Source organism: Erpetoichthys calabaricus, chromosome 4 (assembly GCF_900747795.2).
Source record: "Erpetoichthys calabaricus chromosome 4, fErpCal1.3, whole genome shotgun sequence".
In the NCBI taxonomy this organism is placed as follows: domain Eukaryota; kingdom Metazoa; phylum Chordata; class Cladistia; order Polypteriformes; family Polypteridae; genus Erpetoichthys; species Erpetoichthys calabaricus.
Window position 1 is genome coordinate 116,259,542 of NC_041397.2, and position 13,127 is coordinate 116,272,668.

The window sequence follows — 13,127 nt, forward strand, 5'->3', positions numbered from 1 at the left end:
TACAGCAAATCCCCATGATAACATTCTCTGCAATAACACAAACTGGGAAATAATGCTATTATTGTTTGGCTGCCTTCCGTTCACAAAAATCATAGCTACAAGATCTCTTGAATAAAGCTGTCCTTGCAAAAGTAAAACAAACAAATGCAGCTCTGGATTTTGCTGAAGCACAACGTTAAGCACTGTGGCTGGTGACAATCACAAGCTGCTCTATAAACATCCAGTGCTGTAGCGAACGGTGAGGTGTGCCTGTACAGATCTGCATAGCTGTAAACAATAATGTTACATTCTTATATTATCTCTAAACCAACCAGTACAGTCCATCACCAGTTCCAAAAACAGAAGAAAATACAACTGGAGCAAAAATACAGAATAACAAATATAAATGAGTTGTGCTACTTACACTTATGTCTTGCCTTTCTCCTCATAAATGTATTAAAAAATATCATCAGGTTATTAGTTTAATCTCACTTTTGTGTGATCCTTGTTCACAGTTCATTTCTGACCTTTCAAGGGGTCCAAAATCCTTACTACCACGCCTGGATTCATCTTCCAAGACTCAGTTGGTTTAATATTCATGAGGGTTCATATGATTTTGTCCAATGTTTCAAAATAAATGAAGTGACTGTCTGATTGTTGTTTCAGAAATGTAGCTCCTGATAATTTGGGTTTGAAATGACTGTAAGTGGTAGGATTGGATCCCACCTGGACCTTAGGTTTCTTGGTGACCCTTACCAGTTATCTGTACATCTGCTAAATAAAACTGCATTAATGTTCTGCTCCTTTTACTCCTTTACAACAAAATGAGCTAACAGTTTTGTTTAAAATCTTAATATTCAGTCTTATCAGCACATTGCAACTAAAACCTGTCTTTACTTATACGATCCAAAGCCTATTTAGGAGTTAACTAGTAAGCAAAATCAAAAGAAAATTATGTTATCATTGCAGAAAACTCAGAAGAGTTTCTCCTCTGGTATACATGAGGCAACAGGACTGTAATACTGAATTAAGAGGAGCTTATTACAGCAAGTATCTTGTACTAATGTGTTTGCAAATTTGAGAATTTGTCTTTATTTTCTGTGGCCACATTTATTACATTTTTTTTCTCAGCTGTCTCCATCTCTCTATAGTCTTGGTAAATAGCAAGATGCACTTTAATTATGGCAGTTCTGCATTTGAAAAATGAAAAAAGGAAATCCAGGAAAAGTATATTATTTTTGAGAATACCTAATTTATTCCAGAAGTCTGTCGGGGTTTTACTTGTTGTTAAATGATTTAAATTTTAATTAGTTTCTTGCCAAGCATTTTTTTTTCATTGTTTGCTTCAGTGAAAAACATTTGAGCATGAGTGGCAGGGGGATCGGGAAAGATTTTTTAAGATTTTATTTATTGGACTGAAGGGATGTGGATCAGGGAAAAATAAAGATACATTTGTCTAGTGCTTAAAGAGGATTATGTTTAATTATGGTCTGAAGACTTTTTATATAGTTTAGCACTACTGTTCGGATTAGATATTACTCATTTGGAATTACTTAAGTTTGGAATTTATCTTCAAAATATTATTTTAAATCTAACTTTCAGAAAGTGTTATCAAGTGAATTATCCATGTTCTGAATATATTTCCCTTTGTCAATAGGCACATTTTGACCAATTATTTCTAATTTTTTAAATAATAGTATCGTGAAAATGTGTCAGAAGCACAGGGTGATGACTCATTTTGTGCAGTTGAATTTTCTAAAGAGATTGCCATCCAAGGGTCAGCTTGGTAGTGCAGTGGCTAACACTAAGGCCTTGCAGCTAAGATGACAGTATTTCAATTCTGGCCTGATTACTTTTTGTATGCATATATTCTTTGGTTGCGAAGATATGCTCTGGCTCTTATGACCTAAAATTAGATTGAGAAAGTTTGAAAACTGGTGATGGATGGCTACAATTCAAGTCCGAGTTTATTTATCATATGTATCTGGTACATTGGAGTTCCCATTTGTATTTGTTCTCTTCTTAACAGTACCACATAAAAGTAAATAAATAACAGGAACAAATTAAATGTATATACTTAAGGTATTCCTTGATCTAAAGTTGGAAGGGTTTCCTACAAATAATGAACCGATGCAAAAGCAATGGGAAAAACAGGACTCTTATCTCATTACTAAGTAGAGTTTGTAAACGCTTTTTTTCTGTTTAATTGAGAAATGTATTCATATTTTATAAAGCAGATGACATGGGGTTGACAGTTAGCTTATATGGAGGTTTAAATATGCATTAGTTTTACAATGTGTAAAATTTTATTATCTCTGAACATTATATTTACTAAGCAGTAAAAATAAGAAATGAAAATATAGGATTACCCTTCTTCTTTGCAAAATAGCTACTGTCCAACGTGTATCAAAGTAGACAGAAAGATGCTGATACTGCAGTTCAGACTTGTTTACAGTGATTTTTCCTACTCATCTTTCATTTTATCTAGTACCATATATGGCAGACTCCATCAAATCCCTTTATGTGATTACTGTATTACCTTTTCGTCTTACTAATGATCTCTTGGGAAAACAAGCTACATTCATCTTAGTTAATTTAGTCAGTTTCATCAAAGGAACGGAAATCTCAGCACCTCCACAATAAAGACATCCAATATATTTTGAATTTGTAGTTACTTGAAAATTGACTGCTCCATGTAGCTGTGCAGCTAGGCCAGGATATCTTGATTTTAATGACAGCTGAATGTTAAAACAAAATATGTTTTTAGAAATTGCATTTTGGTAGGACAGTCAGCATTCTTTACAGAAAATATCTATCCAAATGCTTAAAACATTTAGTGTAACAGTCTAGGTAGCCAGAGCCATTGCATTGAATTTGAAGCAGGAGCCATCCCTGGATATGGTGCTAGACTTGAGTCTCGTGAAGCTGTGAGGCAGCAACACTAACCACTGTGGTAATACCTCTCAGAAAAATTGGCTGATTTTGTATTGTCACACACAAGTGCATGGGAAGCAGTTAATGGGCTTGACTGAACATGGTAAGCTGGATCAGGGGTTAACAGCTTGCACTAATGCCTTTTCTTTCTCCCATCCAGCTCCTCTGAACAGAAACTGGCCTAACCTCACATCTGGTTCCAACCCCACCCTACCACTGACTTCACTTCCGGTTTCAACCCTTTGGACACACCCCTTCCCCCTCACCAGCTATAAAGCCAGCCATTTTCCTTTACTCCTCAGTCCCGTTTTGGACACAGTCTAAAGTGAGTACTTTGCTGAATTCTGTGCTATTGATTTACTGCCTTGTTTGTTTGTCTTCCCAGGATTTTGAATATATGGGGTGGAGCCCGAAATCTTTTCCTTGTCTCTCTTGTTCTTTTCCCACAATATCAATGTTAGCATGAATGTGACTTTGTATAACTACATCATTTTCATATTGCTTCTTTATTTTTGGAGGGGGAATATATCTTTGGGGTAAAATTGGAATCAGGGACAAATGTGTGATCACTTATGTAGTGACCATTAATACCTGTGGGAAATGAGAAAATTATTTGCTAACTAGTGGTAACTTGCAGTGGGAACAATGGGAAGATTCAGAGTTTTTTTCATTATTATTATTATTATTTGCTAAATTGAGATAGAACATTGATCTCTCAATTTATTTCTTTATATAAAATAAATATAAATACAGCAAATACAAATAATCACCCAACATAGAATGGCCCCTGGTAATTGTTTCAAATTTGTTCTAACGTAATACCTGCCTGAATTGTTTCCTTTAATTTTTACTGTGTCATAAAAAAAGCTAATTTTTAATTGCTTTTTATGAGTATCAAGCAGCAAATTAACAGTGACTTCATTGTTCCTGTTTATATCAAACAGTAAAACAAAAGAAACTTAGCATTCCTCCTAAAACTTGGACTGGAAATGCAAATGAAGAGAATAAATTGTGAAGGTTTGATTCCATTAATGGTGTCTCTGTCTCCAAAAAAAAACTCCCACAGCACATAAACACTGCATATTTTACAAAGTTAATTACAAGTTCAAACAAGTAAAACCTCCCTTTTACAGGATCAATGATTGTAAGAAAAGATGTACTATTATTATTATAGATCAGCAACACTTATTGAATGAGTGAGGGAGTTTTGAAAAAATGATATAAACAATTTTCAAATCAAAAATTTACTCTATATACTCCTAATCATTTTTCATGTTAAATTCATTGTAATACATTTAATAGTACCTAAAATGTACTATAAAACATAATTTGTAATTTCTTATGTCGGTCAACCACATTGTTTCACATACTAATTCACAGATATTTGTTTCTAAATACTGTATATTATACTGAATTTTGGGGGTTAGACCTTTTATTATTCAGGCAAATGGATATGATCTGCCAACAAATATATTAGAAGCAATGTGGAAGTCAGTAGGCCAAAGACTCTTTATTTTAGAATGGCCTACCCCCCACAATGTTACTGGTCAAGTGGTGAACAGCCAACTGCTTTGTTTTAAGAATTTTATACATTGTTTATCAGTCATGCATTTGTTTAGGTATACATTATCAACCAATTATTAACAATCTATAAACATTTTTGCTTTTTCCTTAATTATATAAGGAGAAAGTAGTGCTTGCAGAGGAACCAAATTACCAGCAGTCCCCTGTTTGTAGTAATACATTGAGATTTGATCCGATAGGTGGATGAGTCTCCAGTGAAGATTCATGAAGAGGTGCTGGTACTCATGTTAAGATTGTTGAGATACAATGAAAGTTGATCTAAGTATGGGTCCCCCATTAAGAATGCTCAAGAGGTTCCTCTTGCTCATTTGTATACTAAGAAAAGTTGCAGGTACAGTGATACTTACATTGTTCCATTGTTGTGATACATTGACAGTCGATGTAAGAGCCATTTGTGAGATCTCCCTCGTGAAAAGTAACGATACTGTGTACTGGTGGGTACCAGCTCACTTCAAGCACTGGGAAAAAGTATTGTTTTCATGAAAAAGTTGACTAGTATTTCAATGGAAAACATGTTTTGATCACTTTGGAAAGATGTGTGTTCATGGTTTTTTCTTTTCTGGAAATTTTAACTTGAAAATGAAAATTCCATCTTTGAGCTATTAAGTTAAATATTTTTAATGCTGATGCTAAGAGCAGCAAACTCACTTCTTTGAAATATACAAAATTTGACATTTGCATTTAAGGGCTTTGAAAGGAATACATTTTATGAGTTCAATTCAATGCTTTAGCTTTAAGGTGTTAAAAGTTCAAAATTGTCAGATACAGTAGTCACAGCAACAAAACTCAACTACAAAGGGACTTTGATTATGCATTAAGCCTCTATAAAATTTTAAATGGTAGTTTTGCTTTTAAAGAGGACTAAATTTATAAAAAACAAAATTAAGTTCTATTGAAAATATTTCAGTAAATTCATACCATCTGCTTATGTTATAAGCATGGAGAAAGTCATGGGTTGGCCACTTTAGATTTTTTTTTAACTATGCTATTAACAATAATAAATTATCAGTTAAAATGATAAGACTCTTGGAATATGCTACTGTTTGTTTTCAATGATTTATATTTTAAAAAGGGGTGTGGTTTATAGCATAAAGCCTTTTAATTGCTGCCTGTAATGGATATCTAAAGTGTTATTGATTTATCATTATAGCTAATGCTGGCAGTGTATTGACTACAACTGTATTTTCTTTAGTTCATTCTACTGTGCCTCATTTCAAGCTGCTTCTCTGAGCTACTTTACCTGGCAGCGCCATTCCAGTCTGATCATAGGATTAAGACTTTAAACATCCACAGTATATTGCAGTCTTCAGTGAGGGTATTGAGTGACTGTGCCATCAGCTCTGTTATGAGCATCAGATATCTTTATTGCATCAACAATAGTGCCACAAGAGGTACTTGTAATGAAGTGTAGTGTTATACTAACGTACAGTATTTGTCTTGTTATATGAACTAAGCCTTTGTTATGTGCAGTAAATATGTACTTTGGTTTGTGTGTTATTTTATATGCTGATAAATATTTTCCTTTTTGCATTCTGTTCTCAGTTATTGAATGTAAAAAGCACTTTGTAAAACCTATTTATGTTATTGACTTAGATCAGATATCTTCAATAATTTGTAAAGATGTTTTGCAATTTATTCTGTTTCCTGACATGAAACATGCTGGGAGCTTATGGAAAACCACTGAGAAGGAATATAAGAATCTGAGATGCCTAAGAGCCTGCCCATTTCTCAGGAGGATTCTGGAAGGGGATCACTGGGGACAATACTCCATGAAGAGAGATTGAACCCAAGAAAAGCATTGAAAAGGATTGAAAAGCAGGGATAACACCTTTTTGTTCTTTAAAGCAAAAATACACATAAATGAAACCAACCCTGACCAGAAAGTTTACACTTTTTAATGCTACAGAGATAAAGACTCATCTCTTTTTGAGAAACCGCTAAAGCAAATCTAAAATTGACAATAAATCGTCACATTACCACAAACTTGAATGTATTAAACTCAACTGCATTAACTGGGAACTGAAAATAAACATTTATGAACTAATAACATTGTATTCTTTTTGAGTCCTGGTTTGTCCAAGCACCCCCTAGTGGACACAAACCATTTTTGCTAGACCTCTTTTACCATAAAGTAACATTTAAGACATTCTCATTCAAAAATTCAAACAACCACCACACAGTTCAAGAAAAACAGCTTTACCTTTAAATCTGCATTTTGCCTCTTCAAAGCATCCACCGTATAAGAGATTTCCCTCCAAGACTCCAGCCTGGCTTTAGCTCTCTCCAGTACCTGTTCAGCTTCTTGCTTTGCATCAAGCCACTGACTGGAGTCATGCAGCATGTCCTGTAATTGTTGTCGCCGAGACTGAAGCCGACCAAGTACTTCTTCCCATTGAACCTGAATCTTGTCAACTATGGAAAAACACACACAGAAACAAAAACATTCCTTATTATATATTTACAGCATTTCACCTGGAATCAATTTAGCTTTTTCCAATAATAGTGACAGCTTTATGTGAACAATATACTGCAGCTAGAATTGACTACATGTAGTGATGGATTGCTGTATTGTTGCGTCAAATCTCCTCACGGGAAATACTAGTAGATGGTATTTGATACAAAATGCTGCCCCTAAAGCCATGATAACCAACCAGATTTTACATAATAGATGTTCTACAGATTTTCCTCCCAGCTCCCAAAAACTAGTTGGTATTTGATAAAAAATGCTGTCCCTAAAGCCATGATAAACCAACCAGATTTTACAAAATAGATGTTCTACAGATTTTCCTCCCAGTTCCCAAAAATGTGTGTTAGGTTAATTGGCCTTGCTTAAGTGTGAGTGACAGGAACCTGGAATGAACTGTCACCCATCCATGACTGATTTCTACTTTGCTCCTGAAGTTGCCATGATATTCTCTGGCTCTCCACAACACTGAATTCAATTAAGATGGTTTGATAAGGTTATAATAAAGTATCTATCTATCTATCTATCTATCTATCTATCTATCTATCTATCTATCTATCTATCTATCTATCTATCTATCTATCTATCTATCTATCTATCTATCTATCTATCTATCTATCTATCTATCTATCTATCTATCTATCTATCTACTATTTTCTTTGTAAATACTTAACATTGATTTAATCTTCTATTCTCAAGTATGATATAACAGGAACAAAAATTATGCTCAGGAATGGAGAGAAATTAATGTTTTCTGAAACTTGCTTTGTTACTATTCTTTTACTGTTCTTTCCCTTGGTTGCTATACACTTGTAATGTGTAATATTTTGTGGTAATTGCCTATGCAGTGTCTTTAAAAGAAAGAAACAACCTGTTGGCAGTACACATATGTGTAAAAACATTGTAAATCCCAAGTTTTTAGAAATGCATGTTTTACTGATAAGAACTGCTGTTTTCTTTAATAGGATTTATGGTTTCACAAGCTGCTTCAATATAAACCTCCAGTACCAGTCCCCATCCGCAAGTTTGACGTCTGCTTCTGACTGGTTTCACAACAGCACTTTATTATGAGCACCTTCTGGGTGTGAAATTGTGCCGACATGTTTCTGGTGTGGCGCTTCAGGTACATTTCAGAATTGTGCAGACAAGGTCCAGAAAGAAAGCAAGGGGACATGGCAGGGCAAGGATTTAGGGTTATGAGCAGCAGGTCAAAGATTTGAGACTGGTTTTCAGTGAGAGAAACACATTTAACCAGATATCAGGAGGAAGTTGAAATAAAATTTTGTAAAACTATAAGATTAAAGCCTGCCTGAGAAACAGAAAATCTAGAACTATCAGGTTGTATAGCATGAAATGCTATACTCTATTTGGTTTTGTTTATGGCACTAGCCATTTGTTTAACATTTTTTATGCCTGTTTGTTTCTTTATTTTTATTGTCTGGGGACTGGCAGCAGCTGGGTCAATCAAGGGTGAGGGAGAGGGAGAGAGAAAGAAAACAAACACTCCTACATTGACAGTCACGCCTGGGTCAAGTCTGAAAAAGCTACTGACAGAAGAAGCTGGTAGATCACAGTCTCGGGTGCTGGTGCACTGCAACTGTGAACTGTATATCCCTAAAGTTTAGTAAGAGTAAGAATTGGCAAAAAGGAGTAGCAAAAATAATGTGGGTCCACAGGACAAGATTTTGTGCACTTGAAAGAAGGGGATATATGTTTTAACAAGAGATAAAATGTTTGCTGCTGCAAGAGAGCAAGCAGAGTCATTTGATTTTATAGTACGATAAAACACACCGGTAATGTGATTTTCACAAATTCACACATTTTGTCAGAGGCGGAGGTTAAACCAGTTACTTTATAGTTTAAGGTTAACACATTGTAAGCTGGGCAATGAACATATGAACAAATTCAGCTCTAAAAAAGATTTTTCAGCTCTAAAAAAGGTTTTCTTAAAATCTAATTTCTTAAAAGCTGTAGTAAAACAGAAACTAACCTATAAATACAGTAGCCATCTCCTGGCTTTGTAAGCTATGATATCTCAGCTTTTGTCACGTGTGGTCTTTTCTGGGATTTTAATACTGATGCTATACTTTGACTAGATGACCCATTGTTAGTTCTTGCGTTCACTGACTGTCTGGCTTATCACCATGTTTTCCTTCAGTCTCTCAAAACTGCACATGTTCCATAAGACAAGGAATTTCTGAGATGTGCCAAGCCCAAAATCCTGACATTACCCAGAAGTGTAAGTGTGTTCCTCTTGAAATTGAATAAAATATAATTAACAAGCAAGTGAATTTATTATTGGAAGTGCACATCTCAGTGAGCAGATGAAGTACAGACTTTTTTTGTCATCTTAGAAATCAAATGGTCTACTGGGTGAAATTACTAAAAACATCCTTATCAGATAAAAATACTGGTCAAAATCAATGTCATCGCTCACACATTTTAGCCACTGTATTGTTAGATTTATAATTTACTGTATCACTAAGTACACACCACAAAAGAGATATAGTAGACTACTGAGTGTAGAACACAGAATATTCCCTTCATAACCCTGTTAAACTTTGATAGATATTACTCAACAGTTTGGTACAACAAGGTCTGGTGAAAGACAATGTAAATAACGATATATGCTACATTAATTCAGGAGATGATAGTGAAAAACTATTGTTAAGGCAGTGAGAGCTGAACTAAATTGCAGTTAGCCAAACACAAAATTGACAAAATGTTAAATGCTGAAGGCTGCCATCTTCCTAGTAAAACCATGCTTGGTAGAAGAAGGAGTTGTTTTCTCGTAAGTTCCTCCTTCTTCACTGCTACTGCTGCAGATACAGTAGCTTCCCCCATGGATACTGACAAAAATTTATTTAAAGTGAGGCTATTGACATAATTACGTACAGTAACGTTTGAAATGCTTGAAAGGTACTATAAGCACAGAGAGCCAAGTTAATGCAATCCAGTAAAGCATCCCCACACAGGAGCACATTCTGCATATTTGTATTGCTACTCATAAAAATAATTCATTTTCGCTTGGAAAAAAATAAACAAAAACAAAGGAACAATACTCAGTAATCGAAAGGTAGTGATAAAATCCACAAAATGAAGAAATAAATGATAAAAAGGGAGTGGAGGTGTCATACAAATTTTTTAAACAAACAATCTCCATCCGCAGTATACTTTTCATGTTGCTTACAAAAGTAATTGTTGTCCACACTAAAATACCCAAATACGCATTGTGACCAACATGGGGCACAGCCAAGGTTCAAATAAAGTGAATTTTTGTATGCACAAAAACTGGTACTCACAATTACAACTTCCATATTAATTCTCCTCTACTCTACTCCAGGCAAGCCTTGTTCTCCACCTTCCAACTCCAAATCACCTGGATGAGGTCGATCAGTTTCTTTTATGCTAGACCCTGGAGCCCTTCTGGTCCCACTCGATTACACCATGGAAGCACTTCAGGGTCAGGTGGAATAGCCATAAGATATTTGAGTCTCCTCCCTACAGCTCCCTCTGGCAGCACCCATGTACCTTGACAGGGCTGTCCATCCAGACTACAATTCCCAAAGTTCCCTGTGGGTGTAGAAATGGGAGCTCTACCCAAGGGATGCTGCCACCTGCCAAACTGGGGGACTACAAGGCCTCGAGTACCTTTCCCTGTCTTTTCAATATATCTTCCATTACAGCGTCCCTTCTGTGTAAGGGCTGCACTTCCTCCATGTAGGGATACCAATCCAACCACCTTGGCATCTATAGCATATGATACAGACCAGAAAATTGCTTCAAGGGACTGTGTAATGAAAAATTCAGAGCCCCTTGAAAGTCAGATTGCCAATAACTCAGTTGACAGCCTCCTATCAATGTTTATTAGTTAAACTCAATCCATTCAAAAAGGAGGGTCACTTTATGCAAAAGTTTTAAAACAAATCCCACCAGTGACAGGATTTATCGCAAAACTGTAGGGACTGGTAAATGATTTGCCTTTTGCACATGTATGCAGCATTTAAACTGTACAAAAGGCAATTACAGGTAAGCAAAACAAGCACCATGAAAAGCAACTCCTCTATGTGTGCCTTTGTTGGAATATGATTTTCTTCTATAAAGGGTGACCAATCAGGGAATGACACATTGTAATTGGCAGGTTCCAATGAGGGAGGACACCTGTAATAAGCACGAACCAACCAGGGCGCGATGGAGTCAGCATTTTCAAAAATCTTAAATTTCTCCTATCCACATGGCCATGCCATGACTACATTTTTAAAAGCAATAGTTTTTACTGTTTGAAAATGCTTGCGTGGTGTGGACAAAAAGTGAAAACAGAGACAAATGTCTTCATTTTTAAATGAAAATGTTGTAGTGTGGACAGGGCCTGAAAATGGTTTAAACCACAGACACTATCCTTAATATCTAGTGGTTAGTGTACACTACAAAAATTAAATCTAAGTAAGTGAAAAGTATTTATATCAAGACATAAAATATTGTTTTCCTTATTGTAAGAATTATTGACTAATCAAAAAATTTGTCTTTACGATTTTTAGCTTACTTTAAGAAATCTTGTCAAGTAAATTTTGCTCATCCCATTGGCAGATATTTTTGCTAAATAAAATTAAAACAACTCTCTTTTAAAGTTTTTTTGCAGTTTTTGCTGTGTAGTGCTTTACCAGTAACATCTAATTTTTTGTTTCTGCCACAAAGTAGTCTAAACCGTGCTGTTTTGATAAAGCCCAACTTTTAGAAAACAAGTTATGAAAAAAATCTTAGCATGCTGACAGATTAAAAACCAAATGTTAAAGAAGACTGACAAATGTAATTGCTGAAAATATGAATAGCCTGGGGCAGCCTTGTCATTAATACTATAATGGCTGTCAAGATCAGGAAACATATTATGATGATTTACGCAGAATCCTGGATAGGAAAACTACAGTAAATTAACTCTCCCAGGCATGGATGCCAGGTTAATGGAAGGACAGTGGAGGATGCACAATAAGATCATTTTCACCCCCATGCCAAAATGCAGCTGCCTCCCTCCATGGTGTTTCACAGTTCAGTTCTAAAAGTATCTTTTTGGGTTAAATTAGAAATATTTCAGGACTGAGATTTAAAAGTCCTCCTCACCACAGACTAAATGAACTTAGAGTCAGGTGTGAAACAGAGAAGGGGTCACCTGGCAGATACAGGGAGAGAACAATACGAGAGGTAAGATGGGTAATGCTGTGCTAATGCCTAACAATGTGGGTAAGTATACCAAAGTAAAAAAAAAGTCAAAGTGAACTTTATTGTCATCACAACCATATACAAGTATGCAGATAGATGAAATTGCGAAGCTCAGGGTCCACAGTGTAACAACATGACGTGCAAATAATAAATTAAAAATAGAATTAAAATTTAAATTTAAAATTAAAACACAAACAAGACAAGACATTGTGCAAAGACAAGACAAAGAAGTAGCAGCAATATTGATGTGTAAGATATATGATATAATAAATAAATAATAAATAATAGATATAGATAATACAGAAATTATCAGTGTATGATAATAGTTGTTTAAGACATGTGTAAACAATGACATGTCAGAATGTTTCACAGCAGAAGGATAACAAGAGTGTCAAAATACTTAAAGTTCAGTATGAGATTTTCAGTTCTTCTCTACATGCCCACTAGTCTTTGCCTTTGCAGGAAAGTGGCTCGCATGCATAAAAGTTCTCTTTTTAGAGGTGGTTGAGGCAGTGTGGAAGGTCCCAGGGGGCAGCCTGGTGTTAAGGAGTCTAACAGCTTGGGGGTAAAAACTCTCCTGCAGCCTGGTAGATCTGACTTTGATGCTGCAGTATCTTCTCTTGGATGGCAGAAGTATGAAAAGTCCATGTGAGGGGTGTAAGGGGTCCTGCACAATGCTGCAGGCCTTGCAGACATTGCATTTGTAAAATATGTCCTGTAGTGAAGGGAGAGGCATCCCAATAATGTTCTCTGCTGTCTTCACTATCCTTTGCAGGCGCTTGCGGTCAGATATGTTGCAGTTGCCATACCAGACAGTGATGCAGCTGGTCAGAACACTCTCAATGGTGCCTCTGTAGAACATGGTGAGGATGGAAGGGGGAAGACTTGCTTGCTTCAGCCGTCGCAGGAAGTGTAGTCTCTGCTGGGCTTTTCTTGATTAGTGATGAGTTGT

General features: G+C 35.7%; 1 protein-coding gene across 13 annotated transcripts in view; it reads right to left on the minus strand.

Annotated features, from left to right (window-relative positions):
- Window positions 1–13,127, minus strand: part of dmd (dystrophin) — a 2,688,357-nt gene that overhangs the window by 705,964 nt on the left and 1,969,266 nt on the right. For all 13 annotated transcript variants that reach the window (XM_051926236.1, XM_051926244.1, XM_051926242.1 and 10 more), the window contains one exon: window positions 6,698–6,909. In XM_051926236.1, the coding sequence (XP_051782196.1) occupies window positions 6,698–6,909 (212 nt within the window). The remainder of the gene's footprint in view (window positions 1–6,697; window positions 6,910–13,127) is intronic.